The 19,691-nt window shown below is 49.2% G+C and overlaps 1 protein-coding gene across 1 annotated transcript in view; it reads left to right on the forward strand.

Moving 5' to 3' along the window:
* The window catches only part of SSH2 (slingshot protein phosphatase 2), a 59,478-nt gene that overhangs the window by 12,229 nt on the left and 27,558 nt on the right, over nucleotides 1–19,691 (forward strand). Inside the window, exons 2-3 of the mRNA XM_024218498.3 lie at nucleotides 11,365–11,468; nucleotides 16,811–16,875. Coding sequence (XP_024074266.1) covers nucleotides 16,837–16,875 — 39 coding nt within the window. The 5' untranslated portion in view covers nucleotides 11,365–11,468; nucleotides 16,811–16,836. The remainder of the gene's footprint in view (nucleotides 1–11,364; nucleotides 11,469–16,810; nucleotides 16,876–19,691) is intronic.

Genomic DNA, 19,691 nt, shown 5'->3' on the forward strand with positions numbered 1-19,691 from the left:
TGGCTAAATATAGATGGCCCTGGACTTGACTAATATGGAGAGGGACAGTATGTTGACCTCTGTGTCTCTCACTTGACTTCTGTTACAGTAATATTTAAAGCGACAGTGTCTCTTTTGTTTGAAGTTACGGGGCTCTGCTAGCCAGACCAAACATGGTTAGGTGTGGGGGAGCCTGGGTTCTCACACAGCTACAGGTGTAGAGAGAAGTTTGTGCCTGGATTAGTAGTAACCTGTTTTTTTAAGAATTAAATGTATTTGGAGCAGAGGCGATAGTAATGGGTTTTGGTCAGAAGCGTGGTACCAAACTGCTCCGGGATGGTTAAACTTTAACAAACTTTGCATGGGGAAGCTTTCAACCTTTAGTGACTAAGGAAATGAAGATAGAATTCAAAGAATGCCCTCCAGGACTGTCTGTATTAATCCTGAAAGGGGGGAAGGTACATTGTAAAATGGGGATTAATTTTTAGAATACCAAACTGGCAGTTTGTTTAGCCTTTTTTGATTCTTGACATGAAGAATAAATTCTGCTGTTTTGAGTTTTTCCAAGTTGGTTAAAAAGTGCATTAAAACTCTCGCTGAAGGCACATCTTATCGCTTTGCTCATAGAATAAAAGCCAGCTAGTCTTGGACAGAGCCAAGTATTTAAATAAGTACGGAGCATATGGTAATAACTCTTAAGACTCCCTTGGGTATAACTTTTCTGCTTAGCAAGGCTGATTATGTATATTGGAAGTCTACAGATCTTTAAACAATATATAGAGCTAGAAGAATATATCATGTAGGGATTTAGTCTGGGAATGTCTTGACTTGGAGACCCAAGAGTCTTTGGGGATGGGATCATATAAACCAAGCCCCTTTTGCTTCCTCATTTCCAGTATCACTACTTTAAAAAAATGCCTGGTATTGTATACATCTGCTGTAAATACTTAATACCAGAATTTCTCAGTGTCAGCTGTTGTTGCTTTAACCACCCCTTTTTCGGAAGAATCGTTTGATTTGGGAGTGCTCTCAGAGCAATGCTTTTGTGCAGCTCTCGAGCCTTTCAAGGCACTTTACAACCTTTTGATAGACAACTGGTTCCATTTTTCCAGATGGATAAACTGAAGCAAATGTGGTGACTTTTGACCAATGTATTAAGTACATTGGCGATTCTGTTATCTGAATTTATATCTAGTTCCCTGTGACAGGAGGATAATCAAGGTGCTAATTTCACCTAAAACAACCGTCACAATTCTGGTTCGAGGTATTAACACTGGCTTTTCCTAGAGTGCTTCTTGCCAAGCCATGAGCTGCATGGGAAATGTGTGAGAGAGAATCAGGAAGTTTGTTCGCTTTCTCAGCTGCTCCTCTTTGACCTTGAGGTCGTTGCCTGACAGGAAACGCAACAGACAGTTTGCGGAGAGGATGTGAGGGAGAATCGCATGTAAAATCCATAAGTTTCTCGGTGTGATTGCAGCTCAGCTGCTGGACACCAGTTCAGGAGTGAGCTCTTATTTGTACCCCAGCTTGAGGGTCAGGGCATTGTGTCTCTAGATATTTGGGGTGGGCAAGCTGTATTTAATTTGAGTTTGGACTTACGGACCTTTTCTCTGCCTTGTCGAGTCAAAGCAGGAACCTGTGCCCACATGAAGGGACTTGCTACGTTGCTTCCTTGAGCAAGGAGGGGCGGGAAGTGTATTGCTGGGCTCTTTCGTTCATAGCAGCTTTGGAGAGTGCAGGCGAGGTCAAGGGGAAGCGTGCAGGCTTTGACATCATCTGCACTAGCCGCTGAAATTTGACTGTGAGTTTGACTCCTTTCTCTGGAGTCTGGTTTTAAAGGAAGCCATCTTCATTGTTCCTTTAATGAATCCATTCCCTGTGGGCCTGCAAGGGAATGAACCTGATGGGGCGCTGCATGCTGGCAGCCCAGCTGACTTCAGGGCACCAAGAAGAGGAGGAGGAATGGGCCAGGTGCTGCGGCTGTCCGCAGGACAGCGCTGAGACCTGTTGCGGCTGCGTGGGCTGAAGCATTGCCTGGAGAACACTGAACAGTGTTGCCACACCCTTGTTGGCAGCAGCTCAGGTTGTGCTGCTGAGATGAGAGCCCTTTGCTTAGCCTCCGGTGTAGCGTCTCCTGTTCTCTGCGGCAGCAGCATTGTGGTGAACTGGGGCCCCTCCAGAGACACTTGATCCCTCTCCCCCAAAACTTCTCTGGCCTGTACATTACGGGGGACTGAGTCCTGTGGAAGGGGGAGAGCAGCTTGTCTGGAGCGGGTCTCTGTCAGCACAGAGGGAGTTCGGGAATAACCTGGCTTTCCTGTTAAACACAGAGAGAGAGGGATCTGCCATGAGGCCCAGCCAGAGCCAGGATACAAGGGGAGACTCCTGGGTTCCCCAAGAGCTCAAGCTATCACCACTGGGCTTGTGTGCCACTCCGCGAGGCACTGAAGCATGAGGGGTAAATATCCAGCTCCCATTGTAGGGCCCTGTGGCTGGTGGTTCATTGGCATGGCTGGTACCAGAAGGCTGGTAACATTTCCTCCGAGGGCTTAATGACCTCGGTTTCATTTGGCATCTGCCCTTCGCTTCCCTCTTGTGAGAGCGATTGTCGGAGGGAGCATTGGCTCTGCTGCTTTTCAAAATAACTGTTTTAAAAAGCAGCAGAGCCAATCGCTCTCGCAAGAGGGAAGCGAAGGACAGATGCCAAACGAACTCTGGGATACTTGATGTGTTGGATTTGTCAGCTGTAGACCCAGGAGATGGCTAAGAATGAGCTAGTCATGCAAGCCCAGGCTGGGAATGAGGGCTCTTGGCTTCTGTCACCAGCTCTGCCGTTGGCTTGCCATGTGATCTTGGGCCAGTCACTTCCCTGTCTGGGCAGGGTTGTTACGTTCGCATGAGATGAGAGTTCTCCTTTCGAGGGTTGTCCAGTCTGCTCCTGCTGTAAACGTTCTTTGCAGGGAGAATTTAATGCAAACCAGCCAAGCCCTTCCAGTCCATTCAGGTTTTTACGGCATCTCATCACCAGGGTATCTGAGCGCCTTGTGACTCACGCGCAGCCACTTCTAGTTTCACCTTAGGGCAGCTTCTGCAGATGCCCTCCATGTTAGCCAAGATGTCGAGGTAGAAAAAGATTTGATTGAGGTGGAATGGGGGGCAGGAGATGCTGTTCCACCATGTATATACCGCTGGAGTGTGTGGTGTCTGCCTGATTCATCATCGCTAACTCCCTGGAGAGAGCCCCACCTCCCAGCAGAGGAAATGCCTGTTGACAACTCCTTTGTTTTCAAGCTTTGTACAAGTGCAGATGTTGCTAAAAATGCAGTTTGCGTCAAACATCTGTGAGTCGGCGCTCGGTTCCCACGCTTGGTTTGTTTTTCCCCCATGCTGTTTCTCAAGTTGCAGAAGTGCAGAATGGCAAGTGCTTGACTTTAGTCAGACTACTACTTCCCTGTTCTCCCCTCGGCCTTAGCATTGCTGTTTCCACAGACGCGTCACGGTGCCCTTTCGAAAGCCACAGCCTGTCTGCTACTCGGCACTCGGTTTGTTTTCTGTGCCTGGGGTCAGAGAGGTCTAGGCATACAAGCTCATACTGTCAACCAACCCTGCTGGGCTGCCTGGACGTATTTTCTAGTCTCGTGTGGTTCCACCTGCTGTCATGCCAGCCTTTGGTGACTGAGTTTTAATACGCACTTGTTGTCTGTGGGCTTCGTAGTGTTATCTTAGCTTTATACAGCCCTAGGAGCCTGGCAGTTTGCGTGAAATCCCCTAGTGCCTGCGACAAGTAGCCACGAGCAAAACTTCAACTGGAGCGCAAGAATAGCTCTACGAAATGACTCCCTAATGCAGTCGCTTTCCTCTGGTGGTGACCAAAACCTGAGGCTTCAAAAGATGGGCACAGCACAGGGGGGCAGGAAGGAAAGGTTGCTGAAAAACAAACCACAATAACGGGGAAACGGGTAGCAAATTGCTTTGTCCTGGCAAACATCTGAGGAGAGGCCCAATGTTTGGAATCTCCTAAACTTGCAGAATTGTTTCCACAACATCCATGTCTGTTTCTTATTTCCTTCCTTCCTTCAGGCATTGCAGGAGCCTGGGGAAGGACAGCCTTGTCCTGGGGCTTGTGGGAAATGGGTTCAGCTCCCTGCACACAGATCCTGGGTGCCCTTGGTCACGTCACGTCACTTATTCTCTCTGTGCTGCAGTTCTCCATCTGTCAGTGAGGGTAATAGTCCCCCCCCCCCCAAGCTGTGTTGTCGGAGACACTCCTTGCTGGCGTGGTGTTCGCTGCTGTTAGGATGGGGGCCGTAAGAGTGTCTGGAGTGTAGCGGAGAATGGGCCGAGCACTGTCTCTAGTCTGATGCACTCGCTCTGGTTGCCTGCAGAACATGCCACAGCAGTAGTCCAGGGTGCAGATGGCCATCAGTGCACCCTCCTATTGCCCTTTGTCCCACTGCTGCCTGCAGGTGTAATTGCCTGCCAGCTGTCGGGACTGCCATACCCTTGGGAACAGGACTAATCCGCTGTACGCCACGAACTTCTGGTTTCCTCTTTGTGCTGACGGGGGTGACGGAAAGGCACCTTTGCATGGGCTTGGTGTTGAGCGAGAGGTGGAGGGAATGCTCTGTGGTGAAAGCAGTGCGGGCACCGGCTCAGTTTAATGGGCTTAAACTGTAGCAAGGGAGGTCTAGGTTGGACACTAGGAAAAAGTTCCTAACTGTCAGGGTGGTTTAAACACTGGAATAAATTGCCTAGGGAGGTTGTGGAATCTCCATCTCTGGAGATATTTAAGAGTAGGTTAGATAAATGTCTATCCGGGATGGTCTAGACAGTATTTGGTCCTGCCATGAGGGCTGGGGACTGGACTCGATGACCTCTCGAGGTCCCTTCCAGTCCTAGAATCTATGAATCCCTTCCCGTACAGGAACTGAGACCCGGGGGCGGGGGGACAACATGGTGGTTGGTCCTGCTTCCCTTTGTAACGCGTTGCATTTCTTCTGCACCCAGTGTCACACTTTCAATGTGCAGTTCTCTTCGTTCGGGTACATTGCACCACCCTGCTGTGTGCGGTCCCGCATTGCCCTGTCTTTCTAGCTCCGCAGCCTTGGGAAGGGGCTCGGGATTGATGCTTGCTGCTCTTTCTAGCCGTTGGTGGAGTGCTAGTCCACGGAGCTCTTCTGAGCGGAAAGCATGGTCTGCTACTAGGGCAGTTGACTGGGAGTCAGGGGACCTGGAAGTCCCTTCCTGACCCTTCCAGTGCCTAGAATGTGAGCTAGGTCAAGTGCCTTCATGTCCCTGTCCCACCTTGTGTCAGTCCTGTCTGTTCACACAGCTTCGTGGATACTCTGTGTCCGATACCGGGACCCCTGTGCAGTGCTTTGTCTGCTGAATGCTCTCACTCAGGAACATGTATGCTAACTTGCAGGCTGTTTCGCTTCTGGTGGGGAGCTGTAAACGCGCTGGGACTCGCCTCTTTTGCTTTGTCAGTGCCTCTAGCTTTCTACCTCCCTTCTCTAACAATCCGAACTGCCTCCCTCTGGAGCTGCGTGGGGCAGCCCTGTGCGTGGGGCAGCCCTGTGCGTGGGGCAGCCCTGCAGCACAAACTACCTGGAAATAGCTGCTTGCACCAGGCACTGCTCCAGCAATATGGATCCAGCTCATCAGCCCTGGCCACGGACTCCTGCCAGGCGGTGCTGTCCCCCCAGAGATGGCCTTTAGGGAAATCTGCTCTTGCTCGGCAGCTTCCAGGCCTCCATGGTTACAGCATAACTCCATTGTCAGGATGACCTACAGCTACCCCTGACTTGGCACAGAAATAGAAGGGCAGCCTCTTGTCTTGCAGGGCAGTTGCTCTCCATATTGGCCACAGTTTCCAAACCATTTCTGCAGAGTCCAAGCGAATGATGTCATAGACTAGCAAAGAAACTTGGCATTTTGCTATAAACACGGGATCGGGGGTGGTGGTGGTTCAAATATAAAATATCTGGAATCCCCGTTTTTAGAAAAGGATCTTTGAACAATAAGCTCTTCTTCCAATAAACCGTCACGCAGGTCCCCTTCCTGACTCTGCCCCACGGCACTCGTGGTTAGCGAGCTGACGGAGGCTGGGGGCTTTGTCTTTTGCAGAGCAGCTTGGTTCAGAACGCTCGCCGCCATAGGGGGGGAGGGGAATTCTTCCCTCTGCCACCTATCGGCTGCACCTTTCAGAGTGGCTGTTTCAGTCCTCCGTGAGGTGGGCGGCTTTGGTAAGTGCCTGGCTAAGGGCTGGTCCAGACAAAGCCCGCCGGAAGGAAGCTGCTCTGATGAATAAGCAGGACTGTCTGGAGAGCTCTCCTCCAGCTCACAATAGCCTCATGAAGTGTTTATTGGCATTAGAGTTGCCAGAAGCAGCTCAGGTGTCTGCCTAACTCTGCTTTAGAGCAGTTGTTTTCCTTTTTAAAGCACCATCCATAAAGACACATTTCACAATGTTTTGTGCTGGGGAGACGAAGTGGGGCCAGCAGAAGAAGCCGTACGAGATGTTCTGGTGTCCCAGTCAGATGGCCAGGAGTGTGGGCAAAGTGCTTTGGAAATGGAAAGTTCTCTAGAAGCACTAAATACCTGTTTGCAGTATGGTGAAAACATGTGGCTCTCCTTAGCGGTGTATTTGGAGTCGTGGCCAGCTGGCACGTGTAAGGAATGAATAACACCGAGCATCTCGGGCGTCGTCTCAGGCAGGGAGAAGTAGGGTTTTGTGTGGCCTGTGAGTGGTGGCTGGCTGCGTGTCTGGCATCCTATTTAAAAACGAACTGCATTGAGGGCCCCAAGCCCGGTGAGGGGTGAGTTTGGTGGCTCCGGGATAGGTGAGGGCAAAGAGGCCAGGACGGGCCAGGTCCCTCGAGATTCCCACCCCCACATTCCGGGGTGAGCTGGAGCTCTCGGGGCATCTGGCATGAGATTTGGAGCCCTGTACTCAGGGCCACTTCCGGTTTGCTGGTTTCCAGCACTCAGCCCTCCCTCCCTCCCTTATCTAAGTCACTGCAGATTCTTGTGGCTTGTGGCTGGGCAGGGATGTTTCCCCAAACAACCAGATTGGCTGAAGCAGGCTGGATTTTTTGCCTTCCTTGCAGTGAAACCTAGGGGTTGGGTTTTGGGCACCGGGAGGGTGGGATTGTCCCCCTCGGAGGGCACATCTTCGTCCTATGTGAGAGTCATTTAGTTGTTGCAATTTGTGGCTGCTCCAGTACCGGAAGTCATTGATTTAGGCTGCAGATCCAAGAAGGAGTTCTGGGATGTTCCATTAAACTGGATTTAAACCACATGTACAGGTGTCAGTGTGCACCACCCGGCACACAACACATCAAGGGCTATCAGCAGGGAGCTGGAAAAACAGTCCTATTCAGTGGAAGAATTGCTCTGTGCTCTATTCTACACGTCTACAATCCCACTGTACCTTCTTTTGTCTTATTTTCGTGTTCACACACGTCTTACCCACTTGCTAAATTCCTAGGTCATCGGGGTCTATGGCCTCAACCTTGTGTCTTCTTATGGGGAGTGTATTTATAACGGTAAGCACCAGGGTTGGACTTGGTGTAATCTCTGCTTTGGAGAGCTTGGGGCTGCACATGAAAGTGGCCGTCACGCAGAACAGATTGGAGCCAGCGTGGGAGCGCTCTGCCGTTGTGAGGTGTGCGCAGGGTGGCAAATCAAAAGAATTGCCTTTGCATCTTTAAAGTGGGGCCCACTTCTCCCAAGAGAATGTCAATGAAGCCAGGTAGTTTGAGGTTAATTTTCTTTGCTAAGGGCTCTTTCCTTTCAACCCCAGCTTCTCTCACTGCTTGGAGCCTTAGGAAAGTCATTGCCCCGTGTTTGGTGTCTGTGCGTGACACTGGATTCCATTATGATGTCATGCATTTAGCATTGTGACCTCACTGCAGGAGGAAGCAGGTGATGCTGGAAGCTGGGGGTGGGGCACACCCTAGTTTAAATGGCAAATGACTCTGCTACTGTAACTATTATTGTATCGCCCTGGCAGAAAGGCCAAGGAAACTGAGACACTCAGGTCAATGAATTTACTTTTCACATCTGATGTATTTGAAGGCCGTACCCAGCATGCCTTTCTCTCCACCCCAGCATGGGAATGCACTGGAGAAAAATACTCTGAAGGTAATTCAAAACAAACACCAGGGCAGCAAACCCCCCCACCGCTCAGCTGGCAGCTGTAGTGCACACGGCCTTATCTTCAAATGGCAGGTAGAGGGAGCAATACAGGGCGTGCTGATTGCTGATTGAGAGTAATGTGCCTTCCTCGCTCAGCCATTGCGTCTCCATAGCCTGTCTGTCACGGTGTGGCAAGAGACCCCACGCATGCTTGTGGCTCTTCGCCCCTCCCACGCCCCCTGCTCCTGTGCTGTGTGTGTGAACGCTGGCTGATGGTGGTTACCTTCACTGATGCCTGCCCTGTCGGCTGCTTGGTTCTGGTTTCTTGATCTGCCTGCTGCACAGGACCGATCCGTTTTTCCACATTCTTAAAAACCTGCTTTCTGCCTCTCCGACTGGAGACTATATTCCCTTCTGAGACATGCACACGTCTCCTTGGCCCTTGCAGCACCTCTGATTAACGCTCCAGCTCTCGCCGACTTAGCAGGCTGCTAGGTGTCCCGAAACACTGACCCCAACTGCACAAAAATCATTCAGGTGGCAAACCGTCTGAAGGACAGTGGCACACCTGATCTCCATACCTGTAGTTCTGCAGCGCCCCTCTGGTTCAGGCAGGCACCAGCCCCAGAGGAGTAAGAACTAGAAATGCCAGAAAACATATTTTAATGGTATCAAGTAAACATGCTGAACTCTGTGTTCCTTTTCCGCCTGTTTCCCCCCAGCGATAAATACCAACCGCCCTTCTCCCCTCAAGAATCCCTGTTCATACTGTACAGAACATGGGACTATAGAATAGACAAGGGCTGGAGAAGATGGGCACAGAACGTTCTCATCCCTGGAAGACTAATACCAATATGGCTGAACCATATAAGCAAATAGATTTTAATTCAGTGTTTAAGCTGCCCAGCCCTCCACGCGCGTTCGTCTTAATCCCCTAAAAGTATCTTCATAAATGGTCATGTTATGTCAACCTTCTGGGGAAACAGGTGGAGTGGGAGGCCAATATCAGTGGCTGGCTGTGCGGGTTAAGTGGTGGCTGAGAAGACTGGCTGTGCCCGTTTCACGTATTTCTAGTGTCAGTCCTTTTGAGAGGAAGCTGCAGAGGAAAGGGGGAAGTAATTCCTTTGTCGTTAGCTTTTGTTCCCCTATAATCTCGTTGGATGGAGTGGCTCAGCATAGCAGAGAACTGTGCTTTATCCGCACGATCTCTAGCTGGTGGGTCAGCAGCCTTGTCCAGCAACCTGTTCTTCTAGTGGCAAAATCAGAAACATGCTTCTGTGAAGCATGAAGCCAATACAGACTGGAAAAAATGTAGTTATGGGGAAGTGAGGCCCGGCAGGAGGATTCCACAAAATAAGTGGTTTCAAGATAACTGAACATTTTCTTGGTATGTCCAAAGTGAACTTCAAGGCACTGCGTAGCCTAAAGGCTTTGCAGAGAACATAATTGTCACATGGTGCCAGGGGAGCTGTTGGCTAAAATTCTTGTCCTGGGAGGTTCTGAGGGCCTGTGTTTTCTCCAGAGAAAACATCTGGTCCGCATGCCCAGTGATGCATCTTAATTTAGCACAATAACGATTCTTGATCCTTTTTGATCTAGGAAGAATTTTTCTTCCTTTTGAAATTCTGGTGTGTTGGACCAGTGCACCAAAGAGCTGGCAAGTCACGGGCTAAATGGAAAAGGCCTCTGGGGAAGTGTACAACTGCCAGGGTAAAAAAGCGCAGCGCGGGGGAGGAGCTCTGGGCTCGAGGGCTCCCTCGAGATGTGTCTACAAAGAGCGTTCCCATTTCGGGTGCCATTCCAGGGCAGGGGCAATCCACTCTTCCCATGGGAGTGTGTGGAGTTAGAGCAGATACAAGAAGGTTTTTCGTGACTGAAACTTACTCTTGCAAAGCAGTCAGGATATCCAGCAATAAGGCCTCCGTTCAGGAAAGCGCTTGTGCACATGCTGGTCCCATTGACTACTGGGTGACAACTGAATTCTCTACAAAGCCTTTTTCTTCAATGGGGCTTAAGCATGTGCTTAACTGTACGCATGTGCTTAAATGCTTTTGTGAATCAGATTGCTAAGACAGCCGTTTGATCTGGCCACGTTTGTGAAAAGGAAGTATGTGCGAAGGGTGTTAACTTGGCATAGGTTAGCTTTTATCCATTTCTTGTAACTTTTCATTTTCCTCAAATATGTGGAGGGGTTTTGTGCTGTTTCTAACTTCCGTTTCATTAACTCAGCCTTTGAGAGGGGAACAGTAAACTGTCGTATTTAACTTGAGAAAGGCGTGTAAAGAGGCTATTAGTCTCGTGGGTGAACGAACCCAGCGAGCTGGTTTCTCATGGAAGGCATGGAGCTGTTGTGCACAATGGCAGGGACTCATATCCTGTCTAGAACGTGCATAGTTCATCCTGTTACTCTAGCGTTGTCGTTTTGGATTTACTACTTTTTAATGTTTGTGTGGTTTTCCCCTTTCAGTTCAGAGTAAAACAGGTGCCCCAAGCTCTGTGTAACAGGATGACTTAATCCCAGCCGAGTTGTGCTAAGAATCATGTTTTCCTCAATGAACTACAACAGGCGTATGTTTTAAAAAAGAAAGCTACTTAGTTTTCTTAATGTAAAATCTTTTTCAGAAGAGTGTCTCGGTGATCTGTGTAGCTATTTCAGCAGTGCACTTCAGTCTTCATGTCACTTGATTTAAGGGCAAAGTCAAGCCAATGAAAGGTGTCTTAAAGTAACAGCATTATGGTTTTGCTTTTAATTTATTTGAGTCTCTTCATGAGCCAATTATCATACGAATCATCAGACAATAGAGTTTTATGGTCCATTAATCTGTTGGACGGACTGATGGTCCTTCAGCTAACTACAAAGCAAGGCATCTGTTGCTATGGGGCATCAGCTATCTCTCTGAACAACAAAGCATAGGATTAGCCAGATCCATTACATTATGGATTTCAAGCATTGATATACATATTGCCATGTGGAAATGTCTACCAGACGTCTAGGTTTCCAAATCAAAAACACCTCTTAGGGCAATGCCCCAGCTGCTTTATGTACCGTTGCTCTCAATAGCCCTACACACACGACTCACTTACTGCAGGGTTCAGAGCATGAATGTATTTCTAGAGGGGAAAGAAACTAATTGTCCTTCACCAGCACCATGGTTTGGGTCTAAGTATCTTCCCTGTCCAGGGCCCTTGTTTGTCACGGTGCTTTCTCTCCTTTCTACTGGCTCATTAGTTTTCTTTCCCTTGCAGCATCAGCGAAAGCTTCCTCACTGTGAAAGGTGCGGCTCTCTTCCTGCCCCGAGGAAATGGGTCCTCTACCCCCAAAATCAACAACAGGCGCAACAAGCATGCAGGTAAATACACCGCCTCTGTTTACATCTGACAGCCCAGACTTTCCTGACTGCCCGGTCCCCTAAATTCTCCTCTTCGGGATTCGGTGCCAACCCACCAAAAGCCATGTTAGTGCAGCTCTTGGCTTTCATCTCAGACATTCGTCTCTCGAGGCTGCTACACGTCATTTTGGTAGACCTAAGGGTCCCAGTAATATAAACGTGAATGCAGCAATCCCTTCCCAACAAAATCCAAAGCGCTCAGTCTGTCTTTTCACCAAAGTGGGGATTTATTGAAGCGATCGTGACGGCACGTCCATGTGGTCACTGGTTCTACATAAACAGCTGAATTGCAAAGGGTGCAAACTCTTCCCATCCAGTAACGTTATTGAAAGTGCATTAGTGCAAATGCGTCTGCCCCAAAGGATGATGTCCTGCATTATTAATATATTCAATAACCTTTGTATTGGGGTCCATGTGCAAAGATTGGTGCATAACGTCCAAACCCTGGGATAATCTGGGATGAGTAACTGCTCTCCCTGGTCTGTAAACAGCTTGTTTACTGACAGCAAAAATAAAGACCTCCTTCTAATTCTAAGTGGTGGTGGGAAGCATTCGGAGTCTGTTAATGTGTCTCTTATTCAGATAGACTCGTGTACAGAATGAATAATATGAAGCGAGTCAGAATTCCACCCTCTTTGTCTGCTGGAAGCTTGATTTGTTTTCTGTTTTGATCCTTTGTTGGAAAAGTCAGTCTCTGAATAACGAAAACCAAACGCTGCAGGGAAGACGGTTGCTCAGTGTGTACATGGTGCTGATTCATGGATGGCACTTTACAGGCATCAGAGAGTCTCCGATTTTTTTCCCCTTCATTAAACAATCACTGATGGGGGAAGGGGACATATAATGTTGAGAACTTTGAACTTCCACCTGGGGCAGAGACAAAAACCAAAGAGGCTGGATTCAACTCTGTCCTTGCCAAAAAGCGACCACCCAAAAGAGTGACTTCAGTCGGTTCCAGCCATGATTTCCATGGCTCTGGCATGTCGTTAGAACGTCACCCAGCTGCCGAACCAAAGAGATGGTCAGGGAGAGTCTCCTCCACGCACGCACGCACCCCGCCCCGACTGCCAATGTTAACACTGCTAAGGACAAAGTCAGGAGTCAGAAAATTGTCTTTCCCCTCCCCCCTGGCCAAAACCATGGCAGGAGCAGAAGCGGAACTGTGGGAGGCTGGGTTGGGGCATAAGAAACCTCTGCCTTTCAAAGAAAATAGAATGGGCCGAACATTGGTTTAAAGACAGTCTCTTTGGCTGAGGATTTAAGTGAATCTGTCTGTGGTATGTAAGTGGGGCCAGCATCTTTCAGAACTGATGTCTTGACCTGTCTCTTTTTTCACTCTCCAAAATACTCTGCACAGTTACAGCCCAAGTGTCTGCTTGACAGATGCTCTATTCGCTTTACCATGTGGAGAGGGCCACCTTTTATCCCAGCTGGATGGAATTCAGGTGTGATCCTGGCCAGAATAGATCAGGCAATGGTAGCATAAACAGAACTACAGCTCTCTGGTGCCCAGACTCCATGTGTTAGAGCTGACTTCCAAAGGGGTCACATTCTTAGATCAGGGGTACAGTTGGCTGAGTAAGAAAACACTCATGTAGTGAATATGGAGTCTACAGAGGTCAAATGTCTGCAAGGGCAAACCTGCTTTGGTGTGATCACTTGCAGCATTGTATTTTGTATTCTAGGAGGCAGTGTGACCTACAAGATCGGGAGTCAGTTGACCTGGGTTTTGTTCCTGTCCCTACATGCTTGTGTTGTTGATTATATTCATCCTTTGTAATTTGATCTAGTTTCCACTTTTTGTAGGGCTCTTTTTTGATTTTTAGATCATTGAAGATCTCCTGGTTAAGCCAGGGTGGTCTCTTGCCAAACTTCCTATCTTTCCTACGCAGTGGGATAATTTGCTCTTGTGCCCTTAATGTCTCTCTGAAAAACTGCCAACTGTCTTCTATTTTTTCTCCTTAGACTTGCTTCCCATGGGGTCTTACCTACCAACTCCGAGTTTGCTGAAGTCTGCCTTCTTGAAATCCATTGTCTTTATTGTGCTGTTCTTCCTCCTACCATTCCTTAGAATCTTGAACACTCTCGTTTCATGATCACTTTCACCCAAGCTGCCTTCCACTTTCAAATTCTCAACCAGTTCCTCCCTATTTGTATATTCTGTGCACAAATTTGTATATTTTAATATATGTGCACATGGCGAATCCTGTCTATGAAGTAGTAGTACTTGTTTTTATCGTTGCCTGGTGAAATCAACTACACCACACAAGGCAGAACAGATCTGAGCTGCACAGTCTTGGACACAACATGGTTCCAATTTGTGAACCAACCACTGGTGGTGAGAGGAGTATATGGAAACGAAACCTCCATCTCCGTTCTTGGCCTTTGCCTGGCTCAGCACCACAGCTTGCTAACCTCTGGTGCACACAGAATTCTGGCAAACAGATTTCTCTCCCGGCCGTGAGAGAAATGGAGAAGGAATGCTTTTCTAACCTCTTCCCCCACATTCAGCAGGAGTGTGGGAGTCCCCGCAAACAAGATATTTATTATTTCACAACAGGACATATTTAATCTTAGCCCCATGGCTTTTTTAATAGTATCACCCCCAAAAAGGGGAAATTGACTAGTTGGCAGATTGGCCAGCTAAGAAAACAGCCTTCCACACTTGGCTTCTGCCCATGGCTCCCTCTTGAGTGCTGCCAGGTGGTGCCTGGCAAAATTCACTGTGTGAAGGGAGCTATCTTGTGTATTCTTTTGGACTCTGTCAGGGCCGGACTGAGCCAAGAAAAGATGTCGCGGCTTCCCAAGATGTAAACACCCAAGGGGATATGTCTACTTAAAGTTAGAAAAGTCCAACTTCCCACCCTGGCTGGTAGCTTGTACCCCACTTGCCAGCCCAGTTTAAACAAAGTCATCCCTGTGTTACCACCGTGCCCTGCTGGGGGTTGTGTTAGAGATGTGGTAGCTGCCCTTGAAATGCCAGTGGTGCCAGCCCGACAGGGCCCGATAACGGCGTAACATGGTGTACCCCTCTGCCCAGGTCATAGAATCATAGAATATCAGGGTTGGAAGGGACCTCAGGAGGTATCTAGTCCAAACCCCTGCTCAAAGCAGGACCAATCCCCAACTAAATCATCCCAGCCAGGGCTTTGTCAAGCCTGACCTTAAAAACCTCTAAGGAAGGAGATTCCACCACCTCCCTAGGTAACCCATTCCAGGTCCTGCTCAGCATTTTGGGGTGTATAACACCTGGTGTTTGCATCACTCACATGGGGCGTGGGAGAGAAGCAAAGCTGGCCAGGGATGTTGTATCTCTCTCTGGTGTAAAGTTTAAAGTCTCCACCAGGGTTGATTGGGCTGTTGGCCAACAGGGAAATATGGGGAAATACAAAAAATCTCCCTCTGTATCAGAAGGATAAAATATCTTCCCAACTGGCCCCTCCGAGTCTCCCAGAGAGAGAAACCTGCTCGGCAACTTGCTTTGTCTTTCCTTGAAATCAGCAGCTGGGAGGGAAGCTAGCAATAGCGTATACCTAGGGCTTCACCTCCTAGGTGCAGTTTGCAGCTCCAGCATGACAGTGGCTGATTGTTAAAGACCCTAGGGGGCTGTAGCTGAGTTTTGTCTAATCTGATCTGGAAAAGGTTTGGGGCACAGAGTATTTCACTTTCTTAAATGCTTCCTGTGAGTGAAGCCCTCGTGCTGCCAGGAGCCATCTGGAGCAAGGGAGATGTAGAACTGCTGGCGCTCTGAGCTCTCCCAAGGGGAAAACGCTGTCATCTTAACCAGTTGGTGCTAGTTCGTGTGATTCCTGGTGGCACCGCCAGGAGTCTGCAGTGTTGAGAGCGAAGGAACGACGAAGGTGCAGAGAACTGTGTGTATCCCATTGATGAGCCAGTTTCACCCTGTTCTCTGTGTCCAGGGCTGTCTGCCTGTAGTAGTCACTCAGCATTTCCAGTGACCGTCTCCTAGCTTCTCCTGCCTAGCTGAGGCCCCAATGAAACGCTGTCCTAGGACAGGCTCTTGGACCAACTCTGCAGATGCTGAAATTTGTAAGGTGGGAGCAAGCTCCAAGCTCCCCCTTCCTGTGTCTCTCCACCCCCACAAAGCCTTGTATTCAAGTCCCATCTGGTGGAGGGGGCCAGATGCTGCCACTAGCTCTCTTCAGCACTGCGGGCGATGGGGAGCCGTTCCGGAGCAGTGTAAGATACTCGCCCAAGGACCGGGTGCAATATTTCCCCAGTTCTCCCAGCCCCCGCCTTCTTGGAAACCTGGGGGCCCAGATTCCCTGCATGGCAGTGCAATATGCTGTCACTAGGAGGCGCTGGACTAAGGTTTCCATAACCTTTACTGTCCACAAGACTTTATAGTGCTGATCACTTGCTCCACTGAAACCTTTGTCCTTCCCTGAGGAGCCGGTTAACTAGTCTGAGGTTTCCATCTGCATGAGAAAGGAGAGGGTGGAAGAATGGACCCCCGCTCCTCTGCAGTAGCTGCCACCTGGGGTTGCAAGTGACTTTTCCAGGTGGCTGTTGCAGAGCGGGTCTCTTGCTGGAGGCTGTGCTGCTCACTGACATTTCATAGAGTGAGGTGCTTGCTGGAGAGGCATCCCTCTTTCTCCATGTCCTGAGCAGCAGCACTGCTGCAAATTCTCACTCCAAGGAGGTGCAAAGGGGAATAGATTTAGGCCGGGAATTAATCTGGGTTTGGTTTGGGAATGCCTGCTGGCTTGGGAATGTGTGCTACTCCACTCCCTTTCTTATTAACAAGCTTCTAATGTATTGAGCAGCTGGGATAGCACCTGCATCCTTTCTCAGTGCCACCAGTAAACCTGTAGCTCGCATTTCCAGCTAACGTTAATGGCTCTCCTGAGATCCTTGGCGGGCAGCTGGGGGTGGCACATGAACCAAAATGGGAAAGCGTTGCTCTAAGAAAGGAGTGGATTGTACGTCACCTGAGCCAGAGTGCAATCACTGAGCTGGGTGAAGTAAATGGGACAACCCAGATGTGGGGGACACAAGACCAGAATGGGGCTAGGACATAGAGTGTTCAGAGGTGTTCTGGAACAGGTCTTCGAGGGACAAACATTACCCAGAGAGTGCAAGTCCTGTCTGCCCAGAGAGCCCGGTAATGGCACAGAGCAAAGAGCTGACGACACAGAGAGATGCTAGTCACTTTGGTGCAGATACAGGTGGAGCTGGCGGCAGCCGGGACAGCACCTGCCCAGGGGATGTTTGGGATGCCAGGAGGTAGGACGTGACTAAAGGTGTTTATGTGTGTCCTCACCTTTCCCTCTCTCCTTCAGGGGATCTCCAGCAGCACCTGCAGGCCATGTTCATCCTGCTCCGCCCAGAAGACAACATTCGACTGGTAGGTTGGCTGTTTGATTTATGATAAATAATCTGTGACTGTTAATGTGTGGCTAGGTCCCATTGAGAGGTGCTGCAGAGGGACCAATGAAAGCTGTGGTACGTAGCCATGTCAATAGCTTTGCTATCGAAATCCAGAAACTTGTTTACAGCCCAGACGTTCACAAGGAAAAGGTGCGGCCAGCTCACTGATTTGTCCAGTGAGACAAGGAGTTGGACAGTGTTTTGACTCAAGGGTTCTGCGTACATTTGGTGACTCATGTCCTGAGCACCTGTGGCCATGAAAGATCCCAGAGCAATTGTCATAAGAATTAAGAACATTACCCTGGTGTCTTGTTTGAATTCTAAATTGCTGATTATTAAGGATACAATTTAGTCAAGGGTATTTTGAATAAAAGTCATGGGCAATAAACCAAAATTCACAGCCCATGAGCTGTCCATGACTTGTACTATAAATACCCCTGACTACATCTTTGGGGGGAGGGGGTGTCATTGCTGTGGGAGTGCCCGGGGGGGGGGGTGCTGCTGAGGGGGTCAGTGGCACCAGTTGCCAGGGCCCGCCAACAGCGGCTGCTCCAGCCGTCCTGGGACCGCTGCCATGGACCACTGCTCAGGCGGTCCCCAGGACAGCTCCAGCAGCGGCTGGTGTGGTTGGCTGCGGGGCTGCCCGAGCGGCTTGCCCTGGAGCCAGCCACACCGGCCGCTGCAGAAGTCACGGAGGTCATGGAAAGTCACAGAATCCGTGACTTCCGCAACCTCCGTGAGAGACACAGAGCCCTACTGATTATATCCAGCCTACCTGAAATACCCCCCTGTAGAGTCATTTGGGTTCTCATCTTCCCTTTCTACATCATTGCATGGTGTTACTGTGGGCTGTTGAGCAGCTGCCATGTACTACCCCAGATGTGACTGCATTCCCTTAGTGGGAGAAGTAATCCCTGTGTGGCTCATGCCTATTTTGCCGTGGTGTTATGAGCAAAGACTTGTTGGTTAGTTAGCACATTGAGATCCTCCCGTGAAAGATGCTATGGAACTGAAGTGGTGGCATTACAGTTACTTTGTCCTGGAAGCCTCCAGAAACAGAGGGGAGTGCCGGCCGGAGGCACTGGCAGTATCTAAACATTTCGAAGATCTTCATTGGCTCTCTTGTCCTCCATTAGCATTGATGGGGCTCTCTTGTGTTGTCTGGGTTCATCTCTTGAATCTGCCACAGCAGTTTATACCTCACCAGGCCTAGCCAAGCACCAGAAGAGATGTTCCGGCACTGCTAGTTTGCACTTTCCTCCTGGCTTTCCCTGTAGCCGGATCTTCCTTACACACAGAAGAGGAAAGCAGCTGATGTTACTGCAAAGCATGTGCCGTTTAAAAAGGAGGCTGGCGAGTGCTTTGCAATTGCATGTGGAATAACTCAGCCCAGACAAGCCAGAGGCCTGATGCAGAAGGCCATGAGCATGCAGAGCACTCACGTCCCAGGGGGCTCTTGGCACCTCTCAGATTGGGGCCCAAAGTCAGAATGTTTGAGGCTGCATTACTCAGCAGTATTGCTGGCTGCACTGTGCCTTGTGAGACCAGTTTGCCCTGTTAACAGCTGAATAAGGACTGTGTAGGCTAAGAGAGAGACAGCCTTTTGTGTGGCGTTCAGTGCGAATGCTAGTGTCTTGCACGAGGCTGAGGTCAGAAGTCCGTCTGAATTGAATTGATTCCTCACAAATGAAGGGTGCACAGAGCTGCAAGAGACTCATTTAAAATAATACGTTCAGCTGAGACTTGTAGTGTAAACAGCGTAAAAACCCACCTCTCTTCTTGTGTGTTGGCAGCTGCTCTTTGGAGGGTGAGTGTCACTTTTTAGAGGACAGCGGAAGAGTCTGCGTTTGTTCCTGTTGGAGCAATGGGCAGACTTCTCAGGGACTTCAAAGGGAGCAGGATTGGGCCCTTTAATGGACCAGTGTAAGACCAGTAGCAGGAAGGCAATGGGTTAAGTTGTACAAGAACCTTCTGGAATGCGGAAGAATGTAGAAATTGGGTAGCTGGCTTTTAAACTTAAAAAATAATCTTGTTCTGTATCCAAACCAAATTTCCAGCTTATAAATTCTCACGGTCCTGTTGTAGGCATTGCTGGTTTCTGTACTCCCCATCTAGGTGATGGGTAAGACCTCTGTATCGGCTTTGGACCTGCATAGTGGGTTGCTAAATACTGCATGATGTCATTTGTGGTCAAAACAAGTTTGCAGCTGAGGGGAAAGCTGTGTTGTAATCACAACATGTGGTCTATAGACAGACCCTGGTTACAGGAATAGCTGCAATAGATTTTATATTACCAGTACGTAGGTAAGTTTCTTAATTTGAGAAGAGAACGTTCTCTCGCCTGGATCGGCTGGTGTTGTCCCAGTGACTCTGCTTAACCCACCATTGCTAGGACAGCCATGTCATTTGGGTGGGTAGTAATTATTGCAGCTGATTCTGTTGTGCTTCATCACTGCCATTGGTAGAGCATGAGATCCCGCTTTGAAGGAGGGGACTGGGAATTGCAGCTCCCTCACAGGCATGTTGAGACTCTAATTGTTTGTGAATTGCTTTGAGATCCTCTGGTGTCACCTGGTTTAGAAGAGCAGAGCTGATTATTGATCATTCCGGTCAATTTAGCGAAACAGATTGCCTCAGCTGCACCCCGGTGGCTCTCAGCGGGCACGGAGGTATTAAATGCTGATCCTAAAAAGTCAGTTTCTCTTAATCATTCCGATGAAAGTCCTGTCTCAGTGACTTGAGGCCATGTGACCTTTGACACCTGCTTGGGCAGCCCTGCTCTAAAGGGTCTTA

The sequence above is a fragment of the Terrapene carolina genome, unplaced genomic scaffold (assembly GCF_002925995.2).
Source record: "Terrapene carolina triunguis isolate 2854851 unplaced genomic scaffold, T_m_triunguis-2.0 Scaffold231, whole genome shotgun sequence".
NCBI classification, from domain to species: Eukaryota; Metazoa; Chordata; order Testudines; family Emydidae; genus Terrapene; species Terrapene triunguis.